This window comes from Thunnus albacares, chromosome 5 (genome assembly GCF_914725855.1).
Source record: "Thunnus albacares chromosome 5, fThuAlb1.1, whole genome shotgun sequence".
Lineage (NCBI taxonomy): Eukaryota > Metazoa > Chordata > Actinopteri > Scombriformes > Scombridae > Thunnus > Thunnus albacares.
Window position 1 is genome coordinate 16,166,332 of NC_058110.1, and position 26,266 is coordinate 16,192,597.

Consider the following 26,266-nt stretch of genomic DNA (forward strand, 5'->3'; position numbering starts at 1 on the left):
TTGGTTTCAGACGCACAATATAAACTCCAGCAGTCAAACAGGCAGTTCCTCTGTGCTTAAGTAACTCATGTTTTATTGGTGAGAGCAGTGCTACTTTTATGATGAGTTAGAGTCAATATAAAATATTCTGTTAGGCACTTTAATTTATTTTTGCAGCTAAAATCAAGTAAAACTACAGTTGAATCTAAAAAGTCCTTGAAGTCCTGGTATGTTGTTGATGGTCCTGAGCGGTCTACAGTTCATGGCGGAGGAGGTAGCGGTGGTTGGGCTTCAGGTCGACTTCTACAGGAAAATGATCGCTCACTTCTAGAGCCTGTGGTGCCACCAAAAGAACAAGGTTAATGTCCATGTCACGTATAAACCTGAACTTGTAGTTTCTAAAGAAAGGTACGTTTTTGACATGTTTACCTCCTCCTCTGTGAGATGGAAACTCTCTTTAAAGTTGAACGGTTGAGCTGAACCTGGCACTATACTGGAAATAATCTCCCGTCCATGGACAATGATCCTGTTTTGGGATGAAAAATTAAAACCAAACTGTCTCTGTAAGACATAATCCTGTCTGCAGAAAAAAGTCCACGTAGGGTGATATCATGTGAAAAATGTGTCATCATTATAACAGAGTATGTATACAACACTCACACTGCACAGGAATAATAAGATTAATCCCAGTAATTCAGTTTTCAGCAGTCACCGACCTGTCATATGCACAGTGTGTCTTTTCACGGACAGTAGTGTCTTGCTCATCTCCAATTAACCAGCGAAATTTAGGATCACTTCTCAAGCGCACAGCTCTCCAGCCCTTGATGGTGACATAGTTGCAGCCGGCGTTGAGGTCCCCCAGGATCATCACGTTCTGGGTGAATCAAAAGAAGCAAAAAGGGGAAATTCAACAGATTGAAATTACTCACAAATTTCATCATAAATGAGAAACCATTGATGATGGTGATAAGGATGTGGTTCAACCTACATCAGTCTTCCACTTCTTGTAAATTTCTCTGAAGACAGTATAAAGTTCATCCATCTCCTTCATGGCAGTTTTGGGACATGTGTGCTGGCCAATCAGGATGAAATCCTTCACCACTGAGAAACACAAGACAGTTACAAGACATCTTTGGTGAAGACATGCTCTCGAGTGTCCCAGTCTTATCCTGGTTTTGATGCTATTCGGATATGACGTTTGCATTGATCATAAGGACATAATTCAGATATTATCCAGGTTTCTGTCAGTGTAGGTGCAGGTTTCTCCTTTACTCACCTGCACACATGACAGAGAATAATTAGAAACCTGGATAAGATGTTTTATTCCTGTTGGCATATCCAGGTTTCTCAAAATTAGCATAAGAGGTTATTCAGGTTCCTGAAACCAGGATATGATGTTTGCATGCACAGAACATGGATAACCAGGATACTACATGTCTTTCAGCTCATCTTACATGTTGTGGGGGAGTGAAAGCGAACGATGAAAGGCTCTCTGGAGAAAACATCCGTTTCATTGGTCCCCTCTGCCTCTAGTTTAGGATACTGATACTGCTCTTTGATCTTCAGAACATTGTTCCTGGAGATGATGAGAGAAGATGAAGAGGACGTTGAGGATGACGCTGAACTGACCGTTTACAGAAACGCATTATGTTTGATATGTGTTACCTGTAAATGTAGACATACTGCTCCTTGTAGGTCTTCCTCCCCAGCCTCTCGCTTTCCACATAAGAATATGAGTTTGATTTGTCAAACCTGGTAACAAAAATCATAAATGATGTAACATTACAGTTAAAGTTGTTCATGTTATGGATGCTGTGGATGTGACAGATAATGATAATGATGATAATGACAAAAGCATGTACCTGTTAAGATCTTTAACCAAGGCTCGGATTGCTTCTCCTTTAGAGTCTCGTACCTCCTGAATGAGACACAAGTCACACCGAGAAAGAATCTTGGGAGCAAAACAAACATAAAAAGATTCATCAGCTGTCTAGTTTTTTATGGATGTTGCTGTCATGTATCATTTTGTACACATACAACTGTGATTCTACCTTTTGTAGAATCCCCATAACCTTCTTATTGTTTGCCTTTGATTCGCCGAAGCTCTGAACATTGAAAGCGCAGATTTTCAAGGAAAGTGTGACGTTCAGCACACACAGCCCCACAACAAACAGCAGAACTGCAGTCCTCATCTTGCACAGGATTACCACTCTGTAAGTAAAAGTTTGGTCAAAAGAGTTTGGCAAGATCCCCTTTGTCATGTTGGGAAACATTGTACAAAAACCTGAAGGCACAGTACATACTTGGCAGCCTCTTACCTTCAGCGCCAGTTTCACCAGGAGACTGACCTCAGTCCAGCAAAGATCCATCTCTTCAATGACCTGCGGTCTATTTGGGGAACATGCAGGTAAACCTGGGTGAAAGACAGGGGCTGCAGATCATGTGTGGTGGATGTGCTGCGTCAGTGCCTGTTGAGAATGGAGCTCTATCTGGAACAGTTAAAACCACTGAATACAATAAACAATGGCTCCATCTCACTCAGAGAGTTCAGCTTTGAGTGTGTTTTGTCTCTAAGTTTGAGTGTAATCAGACAATAGATGACGCCGTGTGTCATGTCTGTCAGTTTCATGAACATTTGTGTAGAATTTACCATAAATCATTCAGTCAGTTTAGCACAGACGTAAACAGCTGGTAGTTACCACACAGTGCCATCACATCACTGACTGTAGAGCAGATGGTTCTCCATCACAGAATGATGCATCTGATATCTGCAGTGAAAATTATTTTAATATATTGATACCCAAATATACAAAACTGTTTTGTTTGTATTCTTGCACTGTATTATGTATAAAGATGATCTAGTATGGGACGACCTGAACAAGTAATATGGTGGCAAGTGTGTAGTAATGCTCGTGAAATGTATTGCTTATGCAGTACTGATTAACATATAAATCAGTATTGGCACACTTAATGAATACAATGTAATGCAAATGTAAAGTTTTTTTTCTTGTTTTTGTTCACTTCTGCTTTTGTCATTTATTTTGTCTCTGATCTAAGTTTTATTACTCCAGTCATTTTAATATCATTACCCTATATAGTGGACCGAGATACAACTAAAAGTGTTTCACTGCCATTATTTACAGAATGTGTTTGTTGCATATGTGACAAATGAAAACAGAGACGATTTATACGTTTATAACTGTACGGAAGTTCTTATATAAAATAGTTGAAGCAGGTCGGACACAGATGTGCTTCAAACCATTTAAACCACATTTCTCTTGAACACATTTCATTAACCAATTTGCAGTATGTTGATATGGAAACTACACTAATTGGGGACTTGGTGTTATTTTAAACACTGTATTGCTCATCAGGAGTCTAGTGGCATGCAGGTTTATTATGTAACCGTTTAATCAATGAGCAGGATGAGCTCTCACCCAAAGGGCTCTAAATGTTGGTCATTGTTTGTCACTAATAAGTGGTACTATTGTAAAAGTGAAACAGGAAATTATGTCTCTTGAGTGTCAGTTTGTGTTTCCTTGTTAGAGATGCAGCATCAAAGATACCATTAAAGAAACTGTCCACTAAAGTATCTGAAATGAAACCTAAACCAGTAAGACTCTTAACTAGTGACACAGTTTGATATAAAAGTTTTCTTCACTTAACTGAATCTCAACTGGACAAACAGTAACATTTGTTGGTAACAATAGTTTTTATGTCTTTTAATATAAAACTCTAATGGCTCTTTGATTGTTTGCACAGACTCTAAAACAACTGCCAACAATGCACTAATGTTAATCCCATCACCACAACAGCTGAAATAATTACTTCAATGTTTTGTCTTTATTTTAAATAGATTTTTACATTTTTTAATGTCTTTTTTAATAATTCAAGGTGATGCTGTTGACTAAATAAGCAGTTTACAGTACAAAGGAAACAGCTTATTTTCCACTCATCAACTATTCTGTTGATATTATCCACTCAAAAACATTTTCTTGTCATCTTCAGTGTCATTAAAGTCACACGACTAGTGAGGTGCTTTGCTTTCTGCATGTTTTCATTGTTGAATCACAAACAAACATTACTGCATTTTACACACTTGGAGGTGTTCTCTTGTATTTGAACTTGCAAACATGTACAGTACATCCAGCTCAACACAACATTATCTCACATCACACTCACTTTGAATTCCAAGTCTAAAATGATAAGAAATACAAAAATATCAACAAACTACACCCTAGCAAAACATCTTTAAAATGTAAAACAAAAGCAACAACAACTAAAAGAATATCCCTGAGCAGTGACACAATCATATTGGTCTAAAACAGCCTGAGTATCGAGGAGAGGCCATTTCCATGAGATAGCTGTCGATGCGTGTCTCTATATCTGAGTAAAGGTCCTCGACTTGTTCCCTGAAAGGCGGATGCCACAGCCACAACATGACAACTCCTGCAACAGCGAGGAGTAGAAGGAAGAACACAAACAGCCTCCACCAGGAGCCACACCGAGCCTAAACAGAGAAGGAAATGTCTGAGTGAAAGGAAATATATACAGTTTTATATAGAAATATACACAATAGTGATAAGAATCTTTATTGCTGATGTTGTGTTGCAGCTGATCAGGTGATCACTGCAGCAAAGATCTCAAAATAGAAATGTCATAAAGTAGAAAAGATAAATTGGTGCAGGAAGTTTACGATGTAAGTGCAAATGAGAGCATTTGAGTATTAGCAAGGACATCAAGTCTCACCTCCCCTTAAGCCCCCCTCCTCACACACACACACACACACTCACACACACACACTGCTCACCGGTCTCCTGCGGCGGTGGCTGAGCTGCCGGAGCTCTTCCCTGCACTGCGACAGCCGGGCCTGGCTGGACTGACATTCCTGCTCCATAACATGCAGCTCCGTCTGCAGCTCCTCACACTGTGAACACACACACACACACCATATGGAGGGGAAATGTTTGTACAGTTGATCATATTTGGCCTCAACCCATTTAAAACACATTTACAGTGCCTGAGATTTTTAGAAATGCATTTTTCAACAAGATAAAAATGCCAAATATTTCTGAAGTTAAGTTCAGATTTTTCTAAAAATATCCCTGAAATACAAACTTTTACCAAAATATAACATTTTACATTTTGGATACATCATTTTGGATGATTTCTTGTAAATAAAAAAAAGGATATTATGCATCATTCTTTGCAAAATATCTGATAATGAGAAAGTTTGTCATATTTATGCCTCATCTAGTGTGGATTCATTAATGTCTGATTATCTGTAGCACTTTATTGATTACCAGGACGCTCTGAACCAAATGAGACCATCATGGTTGTGAATGTTACAGTATACATAGGTGTATATATAGGTGTGCCTAGATCTCCTCTTTACCTCTCTCTCCTTTCGTTGGAGTTTCTCCTGAGTGTGACGGAGCTGCTCCTCCACCTGAGAGTCTCTCTTCACCGTCAGTCGTAAAGGCTCTGCTTCCTCTGACGTCAGACTGTCCTGCATCATGAAATCCTGGATCTCATTGCTGCCATCTAGGAAACAGAAAGCATTGCAAATAAATGACCCATGTTGTCTTTGCGGAATTTTAACTGCTACTCAGAGTATGAAGTGTTTCGTTTCAGCATTATTCCCAGATAAAGGACGACAGTGGCTTCACTTTGACCTTCACAAAAGATTCACAGAAAAAAAAAGCATGACTAACCTCTAAGGTGCTGGATCTCCTCTCTTAAAACCTGGTTTTCCTCTTCCAGTAGGCCAATGTTGTAATGTAGCTCCTTCTTCTCGTGTCTTAGTGACCTCACTTCCTTCTCCAGCTCAGCCTCTCTGGTCCTGGACAGCTGCACAAGACACGCATGTTTTTCACAACCATTTATATTAAAACCTCTAACCTGATCCACATTATACCACATAATGCTGTACCTCAATTTGGCTGTGCAGCTGTTGCAGCTGTTCATTACTGAGGTGTTGATGCTCCCTGAGTTGTGCAGAGCTCAGCTTCAGCTCCTCATAAAGGCTCTGCCACCTCTTTGCCTCTGCCTTTTCTGTAATTAGCGCATCCTGGTGGCAAAAATACAAAGTATCTTCAAGATTCAGCTTTTTGATATGTCAGTATCACCAGAAAGCTAAAATAAGTCAGTGACAGTGATGTTGTGTCTCTCTCCTGAGTCTCCTTAGTCAAATTGAAAATAAAGTTGCTGTATATCATTTAGATTAAAAGCTAAATGTTTGACCTGCATTGTCTCTGCCTTTGTGAGCGCCTCAGTTTTCTCCTGTGTGACCTTCTGCAGGGCGACCAGAGCTTTCTCTTCATACATCAGTTTCTGCTTTTCCATCTGTAACACCAGTTTCTTCATTCCATCCTTGGGAAACTTCTGTAAGGACACAACACTGCTGAGTTAAACCCACAAATGCTTACGGGGTGAAATGGAAACCCAAACTATGGAGGCACGCTCAGTAGACACTGCTACTATCGCTGCATGACAGAGTGAAAGTGTAGAGGAGTTTGACTGTTTTAGAAAGGAATTAATGTTTTGGAGTTGTTGCAAACAAAGACTACATGATAAAAAAAACACTCAGTGGTTGTTTTTTTTTACACCAACAGCTGCTGTTTCTTACCTGCAGGCAGACTTGTAGTTGCGCCTCCAGAGCCTTGATCTTGTTTCTCAGCAGGTCTTCACTGCAGCGAGCCTGTGTGGGTTAGAGAGGAAATGACTGGCTGTCACGCTGTAACCTGCAGATGGAAAATTAATGGTTCATGCACTAAAATCTGTGACAGCGTGCTCTATCACTGTCTGCACGCACTCATGCACAAAGGGAACTTGTAGCATCAGTGAGCCTCAAAAAAGACAGTTATAGTGTGGAAATAACATATACGTTGCCTAATGATAACATACCTGGTATAAAAAAGAAACTTTTATAGATTTAAAGCATAAACAATTAAAACTAAATAAACTTCTAGATCCTCAAACCGAAATTACAAAAAAACAAAAAGAGGAAATACCAATATTTTCTCTTCATTCAATACAGCTAGCGTAGCTGAAAGAGAGCTAATGAGGATGCATAGCACCTATAATGGTTACTGACTAACACGCCCTTCCTGCATAAGAATGACAGCTTGCACTCGTCCTATGCAGTGTAGGTTAGTGCGGAAGCAGGAAGCTCCAAACCACAGACTGCATAGGCCTTCCTGAGGTAGCAGCAGCCTTCATTTACTGTGAACTCCACTGTGACGAAAACATTTTCAGTCTAATATCAACCAGAGAACTAAAGACAACAACAACAACAACAACAACAACAACAACATAACCTTATAAAATGAGAAATATGTGTCTGCTATTTGGAAACGGTAACAGTAAAACACTGGACGTGTGTTTGATTTAAGTAAACAGCCAGACAGGCCTGTGCACACAGAAGAAGAGTCTTACTGTCCATATTTTGCTCGAGGAGTTCATGAGGTTTGACGTTCTCTCCTGGAGGGCTGCCAGCTTCTTCTTCACTGTGTCTTCTCTCCAGAGGGCCTCCTGACAGAAAACACAGAGCAGAAGAGAGATAAAGCTACAACAACGTACAAATACTGAATGTATTTAAAAACAGTCAGCATTTTCTGTTCAGGTGTCAACTTTATATGATGCTAATGCTGCTTAATAAGTTATCAGCTCATGTAGTGGGTGAAAGGAGAGCAGTTACTTTTTATTTTTGGCTAAACGAAGCAAATCTATCGAAGTTTTGATGAATAACAGCCACTGTAACCACAAGTGCCAGACAGGTGGTTAAACAACACCAGCAAACAGAAGACATTAAAGAGTACATAAAAATATAAAAATACTATATAAATAATACAAAAATATAAATACAGTAAAATACACACCATGAGAGGCATCAATCAGTACGTAGTTTGGTGACATCCACTAACATGAGTCACCAAAAGCTACAGGTCAAACCAGACCAAGTAAGACTGCATCAGTAAAACTACTGAGCAACAGTATTAATGCTAATGAATTCAAATTTTGATTTGTATGAGGAAACGTGTTGATTTATGTGTCAAAATTACATTATCTCACTATAAACAAGGAACAAAACACAACTCAGGATGGACTTTGAAAATAACTGGTTTGTTTACCTGCAAGTAGTCGGCTATCCGCTGAATGTCCTATTATTTCAGAGATGAGAGACAAGAAAATCAGTTCAAGTTGTTAAATATTATTTTGCTAATCTGTAATTAAAATCAGCACCATTGAAAAAAAGCCGCTGTTTGAAACTCACAGATTCCTTGACAGTGATAAGTCCAGAGCTGTATGGGGGAAAATATCATTTTCATTAATTCATTCAAACAAAACAATGATGTGAAATTTGACATTTAACGACAGACGATCAAAGGAGATTCAGGTCACACTCACTCTGTCTGCATGCTGGCGTCTCGCAGGATCTTTTTTTGTTGAAACTTTTCAGTTTGAATGAATGATTTGGTGCTCGTCTTTTGGGCTTTGAAAGAAAAGAAAAAAAAACAGAATTATTTGTATGAAAAATCAAAGATAATTTCACAGTTTCATGTCAAAGCTTTCTGTAATTGGCAAGACTTTTACCATTTATACTATTCTCTCTTTTATCTGTGCTTTTCATCTTGTTCTGGTTTGATTCCCTCGTCACTGTTAGGGAGGCAGATACTTGCTTCCTTGCGTAGCCGTTCTCAGGCCTCAGTGTCACCGGTTCTAACCATAATGAAGCCTGAAGAAATGAGAGAAGAGAAAAGAAGATGCAGAATTATGAAATACAGATCTGGTGATACTCTACTGCAAATAGTATCAAAAGATTTCGTATTTACCCATTTACTGGTGCCTGCTCCTTCAGTTACGCTGCTGTTTGATGTTGAAATCATCACTGGATGTCCATTAGCGGTGGGAATATTTTGGATGTTTGTATGCAACGTCTCTGATTTGCTGACTGAACTGTAATGCTTCATTGGAAATGTCTTTGAAGGTTTTCTTCTCGAGGAAGAGTTTGTAGACTTTGCAGCATACGGGTCTGGACTCACTGACCTCCTCCTCAGAAATTCCTGATGCCTCTTTTCCTTCAGTTCTTTCTTTATCAGTTTTGTGTTAAATTCTCTCGTAGGGCTCCGACATGAAGTCGCATTGTTACGTCCTCGTAGGTGTTCATGTTTCTCCGCTCTGATCTCCACTTTCTGATCAAAGTCTTTCACAGAGGAGAGCGGTATTCCACTGACAACCAGGGCGTCCATGGCAGCTCATCGGGCTGTTACAGTTCCTCGAGCCTACAATGACAATGTTTCAGGAAATGGAATATGAGACATACAGCACATAAACAATTGAGGTGGAAAATTGTTATTTGTGCTTAAAAATAGGATTTCTAAGCACTGCGGGTGGCAGAATGATGGTTCAGATGATACATCTGAAGATAAATTATACAACAATTTTGCTCCGTTGTCTTTTTTAGGTCTCAAAATGTTGATTCATATTTACAGAAAACACTGTAAATGTTTGAAATATTCCTTCATATTTAGCTTGTATAAATAAACATTTCTTAAATACTGTCCTGATATTTTTATCTCAAGAGAATTTTACCTGCTTAAACAAAATAAAAGAAAGAAAATTAGTGATCTGTATCACCAGCTTGTGATCGGAAAGTGTGTGAGCAATATGCATAAAATAACATAAAATGCAAATCATTGAGGCTCCCTGGTGTTGGAGTTGAGGCACCGGCCATGAACTTCAACAACCCCGGTTCAAATCTAGCCGGGCATCTTTGTTGTATGTAATTCCCCGTCTCGATCTCTCCTTCATTTCCTGTCATCTCTCTACTCTCTATCTAATAGACTCGACTTATGACAAATGTAGAGTCTTAACAGTATATAAAGATGCCCCGTGTAGCTCAGAAATACATTTTCTCTGTGAACCATGTGTGTCCATTGCAGTGGAAGAAGCTGCAGTAGTAGTATCTCCAGAAATACTAGTGTAAAAGTACTAGTAGCAGTGGTAATAGTAGGCTATATGTTACACTAAATGTTGCAGTAGTTGCATTGTTGTTGTATTTTGTTAGAACTTTCCTTTAACACAGACTACTATACTTATCAAACACAGACAGACGAGGCCCTGATCACTGTTGATTGAGGCTGTGGAGGGAAAATGTACAAGATAATGCAAAGAAAGAATGTTGCTTAATAAGCAGAAACTGTGATAAAGCTTACCGACTACGCCATTTCATTCAGTGGGGGAAAACTTTTCATGAGGTGGTTAGGCAGTCATCCATTTTCTCACTCTTCTGAAATAGTGTCCGGAGGTTTTGTCTGTGTTTCACATGTAGCTGTTTCTGTTGAGCATAATTTTACAGGAAGTGAAGAGAACCACAGCGTCATATGTTCCTCTATCTCACCAGCCACTCGTACCAAACTGATGCCATACACGGGTGGGCCCCAAGATTACAGACAGACCCGGCCAATTCCCCCTGCATGCAGTCTGGGATAAAACACACCACTTGGGAGAGAGAGAGAGAGAGAGAGCGAGAGAGAAAGAGAGAGAGAGAAAGAGAGATGTGCAGTTTGTGTGGTTGCCTCTTGGAAATTTCAAGTTGTTTTTTTTTAATAGCAGTCTCGTTTCATTATTAAAATGGGTTAATGTTAAAGATATACAAAGTGTATAAGAAACTATACAGAACATCAACAGCTTTATCATTAGCTGGTGGTGCATGTGCATGTTTGTGTGTTATTAGTGGTGGAAGAAGTATTCAGATCCTTTACTTAAGTAAAAGTATCAATACAGCAATGTAAAAATGCTCCATTTACGTAAGTAAAAGTACATAAGTATTGGCAGCAAAATATACTTAAAGTATTTAAGTAAAAGTAGTGGTTTGGTCCCTCTGACTGATATATTATCATAAATGACATCATTAGATTATTAATACTGAAGCATCAGTGTTAGAGCAGCATGTTACTGTTGTAGCTGCTGCAGGTGGAGCTAGTTTCAAGTACTTTATATACAGTTAGCTAGTTTAGTCCAGTGGTTCCCAACCTAGGGGTTGGGCCCCTCCAAAGGGTCATCAGATAAATCTGAGGGGTCGTGAGATGATTAATGGGAGAGGAAAGAAAAAAAAATAAAGTTCTGATACACAAATCTGTAAATCAGTTTTGGACTTTTTCTCTAATCTTTGATTTTTGGTGAAATATTGGATCATTTGAACATTTATTGAAATGAAACCACGTGAGAAGTTTAGATGGAAAAATCACTATTTAGTAGAGCTGTTACCAACTCATAGACATCTGAAATGTGACCCCGACTACACACTGCTTTTTGTAGGACGTCAAAAGCCAAAAAGGTTGGAAACCCCTGGTTTCATCTTTAACAATGTGTTGTATTTTAAAAGCGTGTCATATTATCCATTGTGTCGAATCTTCATCTGAAAAGTAACTAAAGCTGTCAAATAAATGTAGTGGAGTAGAAAGTACAATATTTCCCTATTGAAATGTAGCAGAGTGGAAGTATAAAGTAGCATCACATGGAAATACTGAAGTAAAGTACAAGTACCTCTGAATTGTACCTAAGTACAGTACTTAAGTAAATGCACTCAGTTACTTTCCATCACTGGTATTTTGACATTCACAACAATTCAACAAGTGTTATTTTTGATGAAAGTCTTGTGAATATTCAAGATTAATTAACCAAATCTGGATCTTAGCATAATATATAACCTCAAATGCACCCAATTAACGTGTTAATTATCTCTATTAATCCAAATTCATCATCAGCACAGTGATAAGGTGAATCTTTACGTGCAGCACCATCTAGTGGTCTTATCCTTTAACCCATCTATGACCCAACGACGCTCAAACCATTAAAAAAAACTGAGCTGTAAATCTCGCGATATTTCAGGAGGATTTCTCGTGTGTCCGCCATCCTTGCTGTTCTTTGCAGAAGGGCACGAAGAGGCCGAAAGTAGGGTGCCCGCTGTAGCAACAACTTCTTCAAACATGCTGTCCAGGCTCGTCATTGTTTCAGGTAGGCAGTAGTGTAGTTTTTTGGTGGTTAATAAACCAACTTAGCTCTGGCATTACTGAACTGTCAAGCAAGATACATTAAAGTTTTAAGTGAATGTGAAGCTGAAGGGTAAAGTGAAGGCCGCACATTGAATGAGCGACGTGCTAACGCTAGCTGTATGTAGCTAGCGTACATGTCTGCTCTGAAACTCATTAGTTTCGTGCATGTATATATTTGTGGCGACAGTTATTGATTGTGTAGCCTCTTCAGACATCATTAACTACAGCTGAGTTAGCGTTAGGTGACGATAACTAGCAGACTGAAGCTACATTAGCTAACGTTAGCGCTACACGTCTGCAAATGTCACCTTTTTGACAGCTAACTTAGCATTGACTTTGTGCACATTGTGTTTCTAGTAAGGACAAACAACACTGTCTTCACAATGCTAGTCCACCAAAAGGGTGTTTTTTTATTTTAATGCCATCATTGGTAGTTCATTTTAAGCTAGAAATATTGCTACCAGACTGGTCATTGATATTACGTTGCCATTAATGAACAACCTCAACCTGTAACTGGGTTTTTGTTTACTTGTGTCTCAGTAAAATGAAACACACCCAGTTACCAGTTAATGAGGTACACGTGAGAAAGGAGGTGTGCAGTTTTTGCTCCCTTCATGAAGGTTATAACCGTCATTTTTTGTTGAATCATGTTTAATCAACAGATTTAAAGGATAGGTTCACAATTTTTTCAAGTCTGTCTTATAACATCAGTCAAGTGTCCATATGAACACTGAAAGAGGTTTTCCTCACTGGAATCATTCCTCCTGTTCATACTTGCTATTGAAAGATCCCCTTCAAATGTCCTTTCAATGTAAGTGATGGAGGCCAAAATCCACATTGTGTCCATACAGTCATTTTGTACAAAAATGCATTAAAACGTTGATCTGAAGCTTATATGAGACTTCGGCAGTCTGAGTTAGTCATATCAAGTGGATATCTGCCACATTTACAGTCTTTTTAGCATCAAATTCCCTCTTTGTGTTTCCTCAGATAGTGTTTACTTGTTGAGCTGTGGTGGAAGTATAGCAACAAAATGAGGGACTTTGATACTAAAAATACTAACTAGTTGGAAGATATCAACTTGATTTGACTCATGGAAGCTTCATATCAGCTTCAGATACTGTTTCAAATACATTTTTGCACAGAAAGAGGACTGTGGATTTTGTGTTCCATCACTTGTAAGTGCATTATGAAGGGATCTTCTAATGGTCAGTATGAACAGGAGGAATGATTATGCAAGAAAAACATGTTTCACTATTCATTTGAGCACCTTGAAAAGACTTGAAAAATTGTGAACCCATCCTTTTATCAACAGATTAACAAAGAATGAAAATGAGTAGCTGGTTAGTTAGTTGCATCGTGTATCTGTGTTTATGTAATTCTGTGTTTTGTTGTTTGCAGCCAATGCCCTGAAAGGCAGCGGCCCCCTTGGAGCTGGGTAAGTGTCTAGTTGTATTCATTGTATTTGTTACTAGCATAATGACACATTTATATAACAATAATTATACATTATATGACTGCTGTGCCTCTCGGAGCTTTAGCTGACAGTGTTGTCTCCCACAGCCTGGTCCAGGCCTCTCGCTCCCTGCACACATCGTCCCAGAGCCTGGCCCCAGTGCCCCCTCTGCCAGAGAAGGGAGGCAAAGTCCGTCATGGGATCATCCCAGAGGAGCTTTTCCAGCTCCTGTACCCCAAAACTGGAGTCACAGGTCAGTAGGCTTTAACCAGAAGCAAGACTTAATCTAAAAAAAAAAAAAAACTCTGTTATCCATCACTGACGTAAAATAACAATTTCACCATTACAACATCACCAAAAACAGTTCTTATTCATCCTGGTTAGCGCAAACACAAATTTATAAACAGAGAAAACTTCATATGTTCTTAGTTTAATATCCGGTATGAAGCCACTAAATGTGTCAACTCAGAATTCTTCATAAATGGTTTTACTTGACTCATGGTTATGGTACAATGAAAAAAATAAAAAAGGCTTGTTGTTCATTAGACATCAATCTCTCAACCAAAAGTCGACATGTTCTGTCAAGAGCTTTGTGTGCGACATTAACACTTTGTGTTTGCAGGCCTGCTGTGCATATTAATGTCTGTAGTAGGTTTAGACATAGAAATAAAGTTACAACTGTATCTTCAGTTACAACTGTGTCTCTGTCATAAATATAAATCCATTATGCTCTTGTTAGAAGCCCAGAGACAGAGCTGAGTGATTTAGGACCAGATCCCACCAGAGTTATTGTTGGTGTGTTTTTTATATGCGTTGTATCTCGCTGTATTTATAAATTGTCATCATTTCCACTAGGACCCTACATGCTGGGCACTGGCCTCCTTGTCTACATGCTTTCCAAGGAAATCTATGTTGTCAACCATGAGACCTTAGCTGCCGCCTCCATTGGCGCTGTCATCATCTATGGTGTCAAGAAATTCGGTCCAAGTGTTGCAGCTTTTGCTGACAAACTGAACGAGGTAGGCTGGTGCTCTGATATGGATTTGATTTTCATCTTTTTATTCTGGCTAATAACAAGATTCTTGAAAAAGACTGCACAGATTGGAGAAAGGTTATTGTTCAGAGTCATAGATGGATAATTTTGTGATCCAGCTGCAAGCTTTTGGTCAAAATTACTGGTCGTCTTTGTGCAAAACCTTTGCAAGCGCCCTATAATCACTGTGTGCGTTTGTGTGTGTGTGTTTACAGGACAAAGTGGCCAAGGCTCAGGAGGTGAAAGACCTGGCCATGTCCAGCCTGACTCAGGCCATCGAGGACGAGAAGAAGGAGCAATGGAGAGCAGAGGGAAGATCAATGCTCTTCGATGCTAAGAGAGTGAGCTGCTATGATATTTTTATTTTCTCATATCTTAACTGTTCATAATGTACTGCTTCATATTTACACAGTAAGGCACACTTGAAGCTGATAGTTCCCCTGTAGTCTTCCACGTTCACCTCCAGGATTTGGAGGCCAGCAGAGGTCAATAAATTATATTTATCGACCTCTGCTGGCCACCAGCAGAAATTGCAACAACATCACGGAGTGACCAAAGAAACCTGCTACGTCAGGGGGAGGCTGTGATGCTGGGAGGAAATCTTATCTACATTTAACCACACAGTCAAAATAACTACATGTTCAAGGTTCCAGTTTTATCATTAAAAAGCAGAGTTACAGTTGCTTCTCTATTAAGCTGTCGTCAGTTTGTTCAGAAAATATATATGTCTGAATTAAGCCTGGACCTTATTCTGTTTAAAGGTCTTTAATAAGTGGCTTTGTTTGGAGCTGTATGTCTCCCTGGTCACTCAAAGACAAAGTTGAGAGTGTATATGAAATATTGAAAGCACAGGGTTAGGGGTTAATTCGCTGACCTTGAACTGTAACATCCCTGGTTTGCATACATCTCGGGACATTAGTTGCATGTCATTCATTACCTCTCCTGTTGTTGTTGTCTAATAAAGGCATTAAACATCCCAGCATGACTTCAGTTAACTTGTTTATGTTGATTATGAAATAAACAAAAATCTTTGCAACCTGAGCATCGATGAGGTAAAGTTTTGTTGTAGGCTGAAGATGCAGGAGACATCCATTTAATGTCCACTTATGTGACGTGGTGACTGCTCTCATCCCCTCTCAGAACAACGTGGCCATGCTGTTGGAGACCAACTACAGAGAGAGGCTACACATGGTGACCAATGAGGTGAAGAGGCGCTTGGACTACCAGGTCGCCCTGCAGGAGCTCCACCACCGGATGGCTCAGGAGCACATGATCAACTGGGTGGAGAAGAGCGTCGTTGGCAGCATCACTCCTCAGCAGGTCAGTTGTTTTTTTCTGTCGGACTGTTGGAGCCTCCAGCTAAGTGATGTTTATCAATTTGGGCACCTGTTGACAAATTTGATGATTTTGTAATTGAAAAGATGTAACACAGCCTCTCTATGGGACACAAAACACAATATTTTCAGCAAACATTAATGCATAGATACTTTTTATGTCACGAATTGAACAAAATAAAAACATCATTGTGGCATGTACATGTACTTGGTAACACTCCTCTGGCTGATATTTCAGCTTGCAAATTTTTTTTTGTAGCCAGCTAAGTGTCTTTCAGTTCTTGTATTTGGGATTTTCTCCAATTCTTCCTTGCAAAAGTCTTCTAGTTCTGCAATATTCTTGGGCCGTCTTGTATGCACAGCTCTTTTAAGATCCACCCACAGATTTTCAATTATTATAGGTCGAAAACCTTCAGCTTGTGTCTCTTGAGGTAGATTTAGTTAAAGGCTGTGATTGGACGTTTCACTGTTACAGCTTGGTATCAAACCTCAATAGTTGTTTGGTAAATGTAATGAGTACTGAAAGTTTGTTCAAATGTCTGGTTAGATGTGTTGTTTGATTATTCTGTAGTCAGATAGTTCCCAATTTAAATCAAAACTTTGTTTAGGAAAAGTTGTACGGCTGCTTCTTTTGCTAAGGGGGAAAAATATTTTTGTAGAGAAATATTGTATAACATTAGTACCAAACTCTGAACCTTATTTGTTCAGTTTTTTTTCTTCCAGGAAAGGAAGTATAATTACAAAAAAAACATTTTATCTTTATTGTGGAAATGTTGAAATGACGATTAGGTTTTTTTCTGAGCCACTACTGTTTGAATTGTCTTGTAAGTAAGTCGTCGATGTTTGTGTGTTTGTTGTTTTTCAGGAGAAGGAGAGCATCGCCAAGTGCATCACAGACCTGAAGGCTCTGGCCAAGACCACTCAGGCCAAAGCTACAGCATAAACCGTCAAGTCTTCAGAGAAGGCTCTAGTCCCCAACTCATTCTCCCAAGACGAGACGCCCACTTTTCTTTACAGAATAAACTGTTTCCTCTTTAAAGATCGTCTCTGTCAATATTATGGGTGTGTACAGTATTTACACGTCAGCTGATGGTAAAATAAATGGTTCTCTTATTCAACTTCAACTGGCTGGTTTGTGTTTTTTCACTTGAAGCAACGTTTTCTTCATTTCTTTGAACAGCTTGTTTAACCTTTGCCTTTATTTTTCTCAGTGACGTTAGGTTTGAACGTATGTGGAACGTACTTAACGTCACCATTTTTATGACCACGATAGATTACGCTTGCCAAAGTTGCTGAAGAGCCTCTTCTGGAGCACTTGAGACCTTTGATCACTCTGAAGGAGATACTGTGAAGCATTCCTGAACCTTTGGACTCATAATGAGCCAGAGATTGCTGTTCTCCACCATACCTCAAACACTTATCCTCTAAATGACATGTCAGACCCACCCTCCTCCTTCGTCACTCCCATCAGATTGTTGCACTTTGATCCTGGTGCTTTCGAGCAGGAAGTCAAGGGAATTTTCTCTGTAAGCTGTGTGAGGAACAGGTGCTTTCTGCTATGACTGGCCTCAGTAGAAAATCTGTTTGAAGGAAAGGAACAATGACACTGAAGCAGAGCTGACAGGTAATGCATAAAGAAACGACTGAGGTTATAATTTAAGGAGGTAAAATAACATCCTGAGTGGTGGAGGCGTTATATCCTGCTTAGATATGGAAATGTGTTTGCTTTTCCAGAAAGGATTGTTGACAGGAAAAGCTCCTCTTATATTCTTCACTCAATCCAGGAGGTACGTGACAGATTGAAGTTAAGCCTTTAATGTAAAATACATAGAAGTAAAGTTTGTATTCTTTCACATCTTGTCGAATAAGGGCAGGTGTTTGATCAGCTTCAAAACTCCTTTTATACTGACCTAAATCCAGTCTAGAGGTAAAGCCTCCAAGACGGATTAATAATTAAGTGTTTGTTAATTTAAACCTTGAATTATAATATATTATGTAAGCCATTAACTGAGCATTTCACTTTAAGTGCTTTGTAATGTTCCTCTTGGCATTTGAAGCTGCCTAAATCCTGAATTAGCTAAACTGGGTGAACAAATACTTTGTACATTATGTCAAGAGAGTATCTAAACAATCATCTGTCCTGGTATAATATGAAGAATAAGTAATGAGGTGTTACTTTGCTGAATCATATTCTTACAGGTTGGCGTGAAGTGGCTTCTGAGTGATTCTTGCCAATCCAGAGATTTCATTCTCAGACATTTTGTATTTGGAAAATGTTTGGAAACAGCGCTCCCTTCTCTTATTCCCCAGGGTCAGTCATTTTATTTTCATGTTTAGTCACTCATATCAATATGGTTAAACCTTTCAGCACAAATATAAGATTTTTACAACACTCCACACACGTTGTCAAGATAAAGCTCTATTGTGTTGTGGTAACCGTGCATCTCATTTGAGCTTGACTGTAAATCATTTATCTTCAAACCACTGTTCTGCTGCCTATTATTATATTAACATGTAGTGTCCCAGGCTGGCGACAGCCCATCAATGAGCCCCATTTCTCCAGTTTGAGAAGTACTCTTTTATTATGCTGCAGGGGTTTCTCACACGAGGACCTCCCTCAGCAGAGGCGGGGTTTCCAACAGGATGACCTCAAGGGTGCTCCACTGCAGAGAAACAACATGTCCAGGCCCAGTGGCAGATCCATATACAGTATGTTCAGACATTAAAAAAAACACCTCCTGTCTGATTATATTTTCATTTTAGTGATAACAAAATGTGTTTCTCTCTTTTAATGACACGTTCTTTTCATCAGTGCAGAGAAAGGAGTACTCTGAGTCGCTGAACAGAAATTCTGACAACTTTCAAGTCAGAGTGGAGGTAAGTGAGTATGAAATCTACATTATGGAGACACACAGTACAACCTATAGCTCTCTTCATTCATGACTCTCCACATTGACCCCACAGCATCTGTTCACCTGTGAGCTGGACGGCCAGGAGATGAGGACGATGGACGACTGTGTGGCCAAGCTGAAGAGGCTGGATGCCAAAGGTCGTTTGTGGCCCCAGCAGATGATCATGGAGGTTCAGGGAGGATATTTGATGCTCAGTGACATTGAGACCAAAGTTAGTAGTCGTTTCTAGCTAAAACACGTGAAGACAACTTTTAAATTTGGTGCTAGATACTATACCCAAACATGACGACCATATTTGATTGTTCCAGGGGCTGTGAGTAAAGCATCATGTGAAAATGCACAACCACAACTGTTTTAACTATGATCTTTTCTAGAAAAGAGTTCTGCTTAGTTGTGTGTATTCACAAAAATATGAGATACTCCAAACATAATGCTCAGTGTGTAGATGAAGGGAAAAATCATGAGGGTCCTTACAGAGTTCAATAAGCTTTACAGTATACAAAAAGAGATTAAATTCAAAGCAGTAAGTCTTTTAACTCCTTTATTTTTCATTATATTATCTGCATTCATTTTCATTCAGTACTGAATAAATCTGCAGCACATTTATTCTCAGTTTCATCACCATTTTTTTCAGGCTCCTCGCTCCACTTTTCTGTAAACAGTACCAGTCAAAGCATTTTCCTGACTGGTACTGTATGTTGAAGCTTTGTGTATTCATGTTTAACTGTGTGTATTCTCACATTTACTTTCATAAACCCGTTTTTTGTCCCGTTCAATATGATTTTAAAGGCAGAGCTGGAGTTGCTGCCTTTGAGTAGCATCCAAAAAACCAAAGCTGTGTTGGACAGCTGCGCCTACAACTCTCTGCTGACAATAACTGTGCAGGAACGCAGCAAACGCATCCATCAGGTCTTCATGTTCCAGTGTGAGGAGACAGGGGTGAGTCGCATTTCACCAGAAACCTCAGTGATCTCTTAACTTGGACCTGCTACGACTTTCTGAAAGCCTCCAGAGAAAGAGGAGATGTGTTTGTTATATTGAAGTGTAAACTCGAGGGCAGCCTCAGTATTTCATAACAGTGATGTAGCTTTTTGCTGTGGTCATGTGGGAGTTAGATTCAAAGCATGTCTGTTTTTACCAGGCGGAGCTCATCAAGAGCGATCTGGATAAGATCATCAAAAAAGGAGGTGATCATGTGGAACCACGCAGGGAGCAGCCAGACATCAGGTACATACAGCTCAAAACTTACAAATAAAGTCCAAACAGTCATTAGGATGAGCTGAGAAATCAACCAGTAAAATGATTTAACTGCTGTCCATTTGTTTCTGTTGATGTTTACAGGAGTAATCTTGAGAATATCATAGGGCAACATACTTCAGGTTCAAGTTTCCGACAGGCTGGACCTCATCCTATGCAGCAAGAAAGGAACCCGCCACCACCGGACCACCTGGCCCCGCAGTGGGGCAACAACAGAGAACCAGGTAAAGCTTGGACTGATCCATTGGAAACACATGAAAAACATCTCTCATCCTAGAAGTGACTGCTACAACAGTTTATGGATGTTTTCTCCACAAATAAGCCGAGTTCAGCAATAAACTCTTTCCGGTGTGTTTTATATTGTGTCAACAACAAGTGCAGTCAAATCAGTATTTACATACAAAGTCTTTTCTTGGTTTCCATTTAGAAAATATGCCTCCTCCACGGGTCTTCACCCCACAAGAAGAAGAACTACTGAACTATCCTGATCTTCATGAACTACAGAGTAGCCCAGAGCTCGCTCTGCCACCAGAGCAGACAGACACTGCGAGGAACACGGTCAGTGCTGCAATTAAACTGTCTATATTTGTAATAATTTAATTATCATGAACATTATGTTATTAATTAGTTTATTTGTTCTGAAAGCTCCCATGTGCCACTGAATATGTTTTATTATGTGTATATATAATATGTTTTGTCCCATGCTTTTCACAGGACATTTTAAACCACATTTTAAATGATATGGAGATCTTCATGGACAAAGTGTCGGCTGCATCAAACGCACCTTCACAGCAAGAAGACAAGAGCAAAAACAAAAAGCTGTTTCAGAGGAAAAAATCTAAACGAAATGGTAATATCTTGTTCCAGTTTATCTTCTGTGGGCACATGTAATAGCAGTAATTATCTGCATTATCTGAATAGCCTCCTACAGGACTACAGACATACTGATAACGTAGATATTCGTGTCTAATTAATATTTGACATTATCTTATCTTTAACAGCTGTCAGTCTGCCACCTTTGGAGGAATATTACGCCTATCTTCAGAAAATCAAATATGGATTCAATCTGCTGGTAAACACTTAAATGTCCCTACATATTTCATATTGACCAGAGTGGTTTGCGCAGTGACTTAAAAACAGTGTTTTTTATATTACAGGGTCAGCTGGATGGGGAACTGACCAATCCCAGTGCTCCTGACTTTGTCCACATCTTCTTTAGTAGTTTAGGCTCGGTGAGCTCTTCTGAACTTATTTTTATTTTTGACTGGCTGAATCTAGATTACAGTTTTTGGCTGCTACACTAAGTGAATTCATATTTTTCAGTTGTGACAGTGAATAATCCTCCATTTTTTCCCCACAGATCTTGCCTCAGTATCCTGCAGACCTGCCTCCCACTGTGCTCTCTCCCCTGCTGACAGAGATGGCCATGCGGTTGCTGGCTCAGGTCGTTGACCCGAATGAGGACCAAATGTGGAGGTCTCTGGGAGACTGCTGGAATGTCCCCAGGTAGGGCGGCTTTTACAATCCTCACACCTTAATCCTTTTATAAAGCTTTTAACCTTCTGGTATACAGCCCTCCAATTGTAAGTGCACCTGTTACTGTCCTGACACACCCTCACATGGGGAGTAGTGTGTCTGTTTGTTGATATGTAAAGAAAGGTCCGAGTTAATGCATGACATAAAGAAAAAAAAACATGGAAAACATGTAGAAAAAAATGTAGAATTTTTTTTACAGTTAAATCTGAAATTACTGCTAATTTCAGTTTTAAAATGGTAATTTGTACTTGAGAACTCAAAGTTTGACATTGGAAAACCAGGAAATGCTGTGAATGATATATTCATTTCAAATACTAATAAATAAATCAATACATAAATTTTATTAACTAGTGGTTAATGAATTTGCTAATGCTTTATAGAACAGTTATAAACCATTAATAAAGCAATTTACAAATATAGCGTTTGGGTTGCCATGTTGATGTTTATCCTCCTCCAGCAGGACACTTGTGAAGTTCTTCAGTGGATCAACACCTAATTTGTGGGAAGAAGCTGTTGAGAATCTGGACTAGAATCCATTTATTTACATTTACAACTAAAGACTTGTAAAAAAAAAACCTTTATTAATAACATACTAACAGAAGAGAAACCCATTGATCAATGTACCCCCAACATTTATAGCTACATTAGAGAAAGGATAAACATCAGTCAAAGAATTTTTTTCACAAACCTGGCAACCCAAAAATTATTTTTAAAAAGTTCTTGCTGATCAATACAGAATTAGTAAACTATTTATTAATAATAATTAATAAGCCCTTTAAGAAGTAAGTTTTGGAGAATGCACTTATTCACTTTCTGTCATTCACTTAAGTTAAACAGGGGGAAACAGCTAGCCTGGTTCTGTCCAAAGGTTAAAAAAGCAATCTGATGACTATCAGGAGGTCATTGCCAGGCAACCAGTGGACTGATTAAGTCATTCTGCCTGATCAGGAAATACTCCAGCATGAAACCCTCTAACACTGTAACATTTTTAAACTTTGTTTTTTTTATTTTGATTAAACATCTATAAAAAATAATTAGTCAATCAGTGAGTTTTAGAGGTGTTATCTTTGGACAGGTTAGCTGTTGTCTCCTTGCTTCCAGTCTTGTGGTAACATCGTAATGTCTTCTGACTCAGGTTGGTGCTAGATTAGAGCAGCCGGAGGGACAATTTGTGAAACTATTGTGCGATTTGTACGTTAACCCTAACCTTAACCCTTAACCCTAACTGCACTCACGACAGTTCATCCCTCCAGCTGATCCAATCTAGCATTTACCCATAATATTTATCGTCCAGACATGAGAGCGGTATCATCTAACTCTCGCCAGAAAAGTAAATAAGCGTATTTCCCAAAATCTTGAACTATTCATTTATTCCAGTTTCCAAACCTCTTATAAAGGTGCCTTGATAGAAAGTGATATTAAAAAATAAAACAATATTCAGATGTCCAAATAAACTATGAAATAGTGTTTCTTGCTGTAATCATTCCTCCTGTTCATACTAACCATTAGAAGATCCCTTCATAATGCACTTACAATGTCAGTGATGGAGGCCAAAATCCACAGTCCTCCTTCTGTGCAAAAATGTATTTAAAAGTTTGTCTGAAGCTAATATCAGCCATCACAATTAGTCAAATGAAGATGATATCTTTCAAAGTTACTGTGTTCTTAGTGCCAAATTTTCCTGTTTTTGTTACAATCCTTCCACTGCAGCTCAACAGGGAAACACAGAGAGGGAATTTGATGCTAAAAAGTCACTGTAAATGTGGAAGATATCCACTTTATTTGACTCACTCAGACGTCTGAAGCTTCATATTAACTTTAGATTCAACATTCAACATTTACATACATGTTTGATCAAAATGAGGACTGTGGATTTTGTCCCCATCACTGAAAACGCATTGGAAGGGGGTCTTCTAATAGTCAGTATGGACAAGAGGAATAATTACAGCGAGGAAAACCTCTTTCAATGTTCATATGGAGAAGTGTGTGTGTGAACAAAATGTCTGTTCCTTTTCTATTTTGACTTACTTGTCAGTTTTCTGCCCTCCTGTCAATTCACAGATCAAGATGGCCGGATGATGATGTCCCACCTTACATTCCCGAGTTTTACGATGGCTGGCAGCCTCCCGCACCGCCACGCCTGCCTTCCCCGCTCCCTTACCGGAACGGTCCAATGAGCAGGAGCAACAGCCAGCGCTTCCCGCCTGACCGACCCAACGGACAAATAAACGACAGTCAGAGTTACCCGCCCAGAGGGATGCAAGAGGTATAAAACCACGTGACACAATAACTCACCTTTAATTTAGAGATTCAACAAATGGCTGTCATTGCGACAGTAATATGTCTGGTGCTGTATTTATGTTGTAGTAATGAGATTAGAAACCTGCCACAACAACACAGCTGTTAAATTAGTTTCCCCATGTGGTAACTGTCAAGAGTTTGTGATTAAGGATCTTTTAATCGCAGTTATAATCACTGCCACCATCTGGCAATCGGTACCTTTTAATATGCAAGTTTTCAAAGCAAAATGAGACAACTAACATCTCCAGTGAGGCCATTATCACAAGCCAGTGATGTATTTATTTAATTATATGATTTTGTCTTCTACAGCCTGTTGGCAACAGTCAGTGGGGGGGTGCACCACCGCTATCCCGGTAAGCATTATTACACTGCAGTGAATGTGGTTTATGATCATATTTGTGGCAAACATTTCTTTAATCTGTGCTCGCTGTGTATTTATTCTGGTCATGTGCGATGTTGTAACTAAACGTGCGTGTGCTGTTTCAGCTCCACTGAGCCACCCCTGCCGATGCGTGTCATTTATGACTTCATGGCCAGGAACAACCGAGAGCTCAGCATCATGAAGGGAGAAGTCGTTGAGGTGAGAAGACAAAAATACAAGTATCATCTTTATATTTGTCCAAGTGAGGGTTGATTGTTACACTAATTTGCTCAGTGCAACAGTACAAGTGCTTGTACTTCTAAATATATATGATTTTCAGTGGTTTGCTCTCAGATGTTGCACATTGGCATGTCTGGAGCAGTTAATGGTTCAGACTTTAAACCAGTCAAAAGCGAACAGGACCTGAAGTTTCTGTTGGATTCACTTGGATTTGCTCTTGACACCCCCCACTGATAATCTCTGATGTTTTATGGTGGTTGCCAAACTAAAGTCCTAAAGTCCACTTGACTTAACTGTAATGAACCAATTAGAAAAATGTAAAAGAAGCTTTTCTACTCCAGAAGAAAGAAAAACAGACTACAGATGTTACACCCATCACAACAGCTGAGTCTTTTCAACCTTTGTGGCCAACGTGTCATTATGTCCACCAGATGTACAATTGTAGGCCATAGATCATTACCAATGAAATATACATCATTGAGTGTTAATATTGGTGCTTTCTCTTTAGAGGTTAATTTATTGCCTATAATTTTAAATTTCCAATAGATAAAGAGTTCAAATTCTGTGACAGGCAGAAAAATACAACAAAACACTAAATCTGGCGGTAAAAATAAGCTGCTTCTGAAATGCTTCCACCTGATGACGGAGTCCAGCCGACATCTGATAAATCTTACACACTCAAATTAAACCTGTTTGTATATTTACCACAATCGCAATCATAGCTGTCACACACATTGGAGCTGTTGTTACCGTCAGTAGTTGAGATGTTTGCTTCTTTTCCTGGACTTTTTACAGGTGATTCAGAAATCAAAGCAGTGGTGGCTCGTACGTAACACTCGTGGCGAGGAAGGCAACGTTCCTCAGAATGTTCTGGAGCCGATGAACAGCGCAGGGCCCATAAACGATCTGGTGAGCTACGTGACACAAACTGTAGCTCTGCTGAGAGGAGTATTTAACAGATTTTTCAAGTGACATTTTATTCCTTTACCTCCACCTCACAGCGAGACTCTCGTGGCCCCGTGACTCTGGACATGACCTCCACATCGGCAGAGGTCAGAGCCTGGCTGGAGTACAGAGGTTTCTCCAAAATGTGAGTGATATGATCCACAGGGAGACAAGGGACATAAGAGATGTTTGTACTGTAAATGTGTTTGTCATGTACTGGATGATGAGGTAAAATATTGTTTTTCTTGAGCAGCACTGTCACCAGCCTCGGAGTGCTGACTGGTCAGCTGCTTCTGGGGATGACGAAGGATGAAATAAGGACTGTTTGTCCAGAAGAGGGAGGCAAAGTCTTCTTCCAGCTTCAGGCTGTTAAGACAGCCATTGCTGTAAGTATTGTACCATGTGATGTGCGCCCACACACACACACACACCCACCCACCTGACTGCAACACATCAGTGATCTTTCACCCTGTTCCCTACAGCTTGCCAGTGAGCCGCCAGGCCCGTACACCAGCCGCTACTAAAGATCAACGTCACTGCTCAACGCCTTCAGTTTCTTTTCTCTTGAATTTCATCGAGATCAAGATCTGGATTTTTTTGTCTAATTAATTATGTCATAAATTATCTTGTGTTGATGATATAAATGAAACTGCATCAAGTGCTGATTTCTTAGTGAATTACTACTAATTACTATATGTAGTAAAATTTATCACCAGCAGCAAATTGAATTAGAAATTAATTTTAACTGTAATATAACTTATAGTTCCTCTAATTATTTCAAGTAAATTGTGTATAGTTTTCTGAACTGCAGTTAAATAAAAATGTATGTAGACCTTTGTTCAATCAAACATAT

The 26,266-nt window shown here is 39.3% G+C and overlaps 4 protein-coding genes across 5 annotated transcripts; 2 read left to right on the top strand and 2 right to left on the bottom strand.

The window, feature by feature from the left end:
• Positions 1-56: 56 nt before the first annotated feature.
• On the bottom strand, positions 57-2,455 carry dnase1l1l (deoxyribonuclease I-like 1-like). Its single transcript, XM_044352686.1, has 9 exons — positions 2,298-2,455; positions 2,031-2,190; positions 1,842-1,930; positions 1,645-1,731; positions 1,434-1,555; positions 968-1,080; positions 696-853; positions 409-505; positions 57-313 (listed from the first exon to the last, which is right to left on the bottom strand). The coding sequence occupies exons 2-9, from the start codon at positions 2,169-2,171 to the stop codon at positions 233-235; spliced, it is 888 nt and encodes a 295-aa protein (XP_044208621.1). The 5' UTR covers positions 2,172-2,190; positions 2,298-2,455; the 3' UTR covers positions 57-232.
• Positions 2,456-3,803: 1,348 nt separating this feature from the next.
• Positions 3,804-10,363, bottom strand: LOC122983007 (TRAF3-interacting JNK-activating modulator). The gene is made up of 14 exons (XM_044352685.1): positions 10,197-10,363; positions 8,814-9,263; positions 8,575-8,716; positions 8,389-8,473; positions 8,255-8,282; positions 8,112-8,141; positions 7,417-7,512; positions 6,608-6,679; positions 6,223-6,363; positions 5,912-6,049; positions 5,694-5,829; positions 5,375-5,523; positions 4,790-4,906; positions 3,804-4,489 (listed from the first exon to the last, which is right to left on the bottom strand). Exons 2-14 carry the CDS (start codon positions 9,228-9,230, stop codon positions 4,289-4,291), a joined length of 1,752 nt encoding a protein of 583 aa, XP_044208620.1. The 5' UTR covers positions 9,231-9,263; positions 10,197-10,363; the 3' UTR covers positions 3,804-4,288.
• A 1,510-nt stretch (positions 10,364-11,873) lies between these two features.
• Positions 11,874-16,985, top strand: atp5pb (ATP synthase peripheral stalk-membrane subunit b). Its single transcript, XM_044352687.1, has 7 exons — positions 11,874-12,000; positions 13,440-13,476; positions 13,602-13,747; positions 14,350-14,513; positions 14,743-14,868; positions 15,668-15,847; positions 16,727-16,985. Exons 1-7 carry the CDS (start codon positions 11,973-11,975, stop codon positions 16,802-16,804), a joined length of 759 nt encoding a protein of 252 aa, XP_044208622.1. The 5' UTR covers positions 11,874-11,972; the 3' UTR covers positions 16,805-16,985.
• A 355-nt stretch (positions 16,986-17,340) lies between these two features.
• eps8l3b (EPS8-like 3b) lies at positions 17,341-26,257 on the top strand. Of its 2 annotated transcripts, XM_044352683.1 has the most exons (21): positions 17,345-17,485; positions 17,596-17,648; positions 18,061-18,172; positions 18,455-18,570; positions 18,674-18,738; positions 18,826-18,984; positions 19,563-19,712; positions 19,915-20,000; positions 20,115-20,254; positions 20,458-20,588; positions 20,745-20,880; positions 21,032-21,102; positions 21,188-21,262; positions 21,391-21,536; positions 23,628-23,832; positions 24,177-24,220; positions 24,354-24,447; positions 25,264-25,377; positions 25,470-25,558; positions 25,667-25,799; positions 25,896-26,257. In XM_044352683.1, exons 3-21 carry the CDS (start codon positions 18,135-18,137, stop codon positions 25,935-25,937), a joined length of 2,034 nt encoding a protein of 677 aa, XP_044208618.1. In that variant the 5' UTR covers positions 17,345-17,485; positions 17,596-17,648; positions 18,061-18,134; the 3' UTR covers positions 25,938-26,257. The 2 variants fall into 2 exon arrangements, with proteins under 2 accessions (XP_044208619.1, XP_044208618.1); XM_044352684.1 differs by lacking the exons at positions 25,470-25,558; positions 25,667-25,799; positions 25,896-26,257 and having other exon boundaries at positions 17,341-17,485; positions 24,177-24,223; positions 24,349-24,447; positions 25,264-25,352.
• The last annotated feature ends 9 nt before the right edge of the window (positions 26,258-26,266 follow it).

Bases quoted from the DNA above. Each gene is read 5' to 3' on its own strand.
- dnase1l1l (XM_044352686.1), bottom strand. From the start codon at position 2,171: ATGAGGACTGCAGTTCTGCTGTTTGTTGTGGGGCTGTGTGTGCTGAAC. The intron at 1,732-1,841 runs GTACATGCTTTT...TTTTGTTACCAG, and splicing joins TTGGTTAAAGATCTTAACAG to GTTTGACAAATCAAACTCAT. The intron at 1,081-1,433 runs GTAAGATGAGCT...TGTGTTTCTCAG, and splicing joins CTTTCACTCCCCCACAACAT to TGGTGAAGGATTTCATCCTG.
- LOC122983007 (XM_044352685.1), bottom strand. From the start codon at position 9,230: ATGGACGCCCTGGTTGTCAGTGGAATACCGCTCTCCTCTGTGAAAGAC. The intron at 8,474-8,574 runs GTAAAAGTCTTG...TTTCTTTCAAAG, and splicing joins AAGAGAGAATAGTATAAATG to CCCAAAAGACGAGCACCAAA. The intron at 8,283-8,388 runs GTGAGTGTGACC...TCCCCCATACAG, and splicing joins GACGCCAGCATGCAGACAGA to CTCTGGACTTATCACTGTCA.
- atp5pb (XM_044352687.1), top strand. From the start codon at position 11,973: ATGCTGTCCAGGCTCGTCATTGTTTCAG. The intron at 13,748-14,349 runs GTCAGTAGGCTT...CATTTCCACTAG, and splicing joins CCCCAAAACTGGAGTCACAG to GACCCTACATGCTGGGCACT. The intron at 15,848-16,726 runs GTCAGTTGTTTT...GTTGTTTTTCAG, and splicing joins GCAGCATCACTCCTCAGCAG to GAGAAGGAGAGCATCGCCAA.
- eps8l3b (XM_044352683.1), top strand. From the start codon at position 18,135: ATGTTTGGAAACAGCGCTCCCTTCTCTTATTCCCCAGG. The intron at 18,739-18,825 runs GTAAGTGAGTAT...TTGACCCCACAG, and splicing joins ACTTTCAAGTCAGAGTGGAG to CATCTGTTCACCTGTGAGCT. The intron at 25,800-25,895 runs GTAAGTATTGTA...TGTTCCCTACAG, and splicing joins CTGTTAAGACAGCCATTGCT to CTTGCCAGTGAGCCGCCAGG.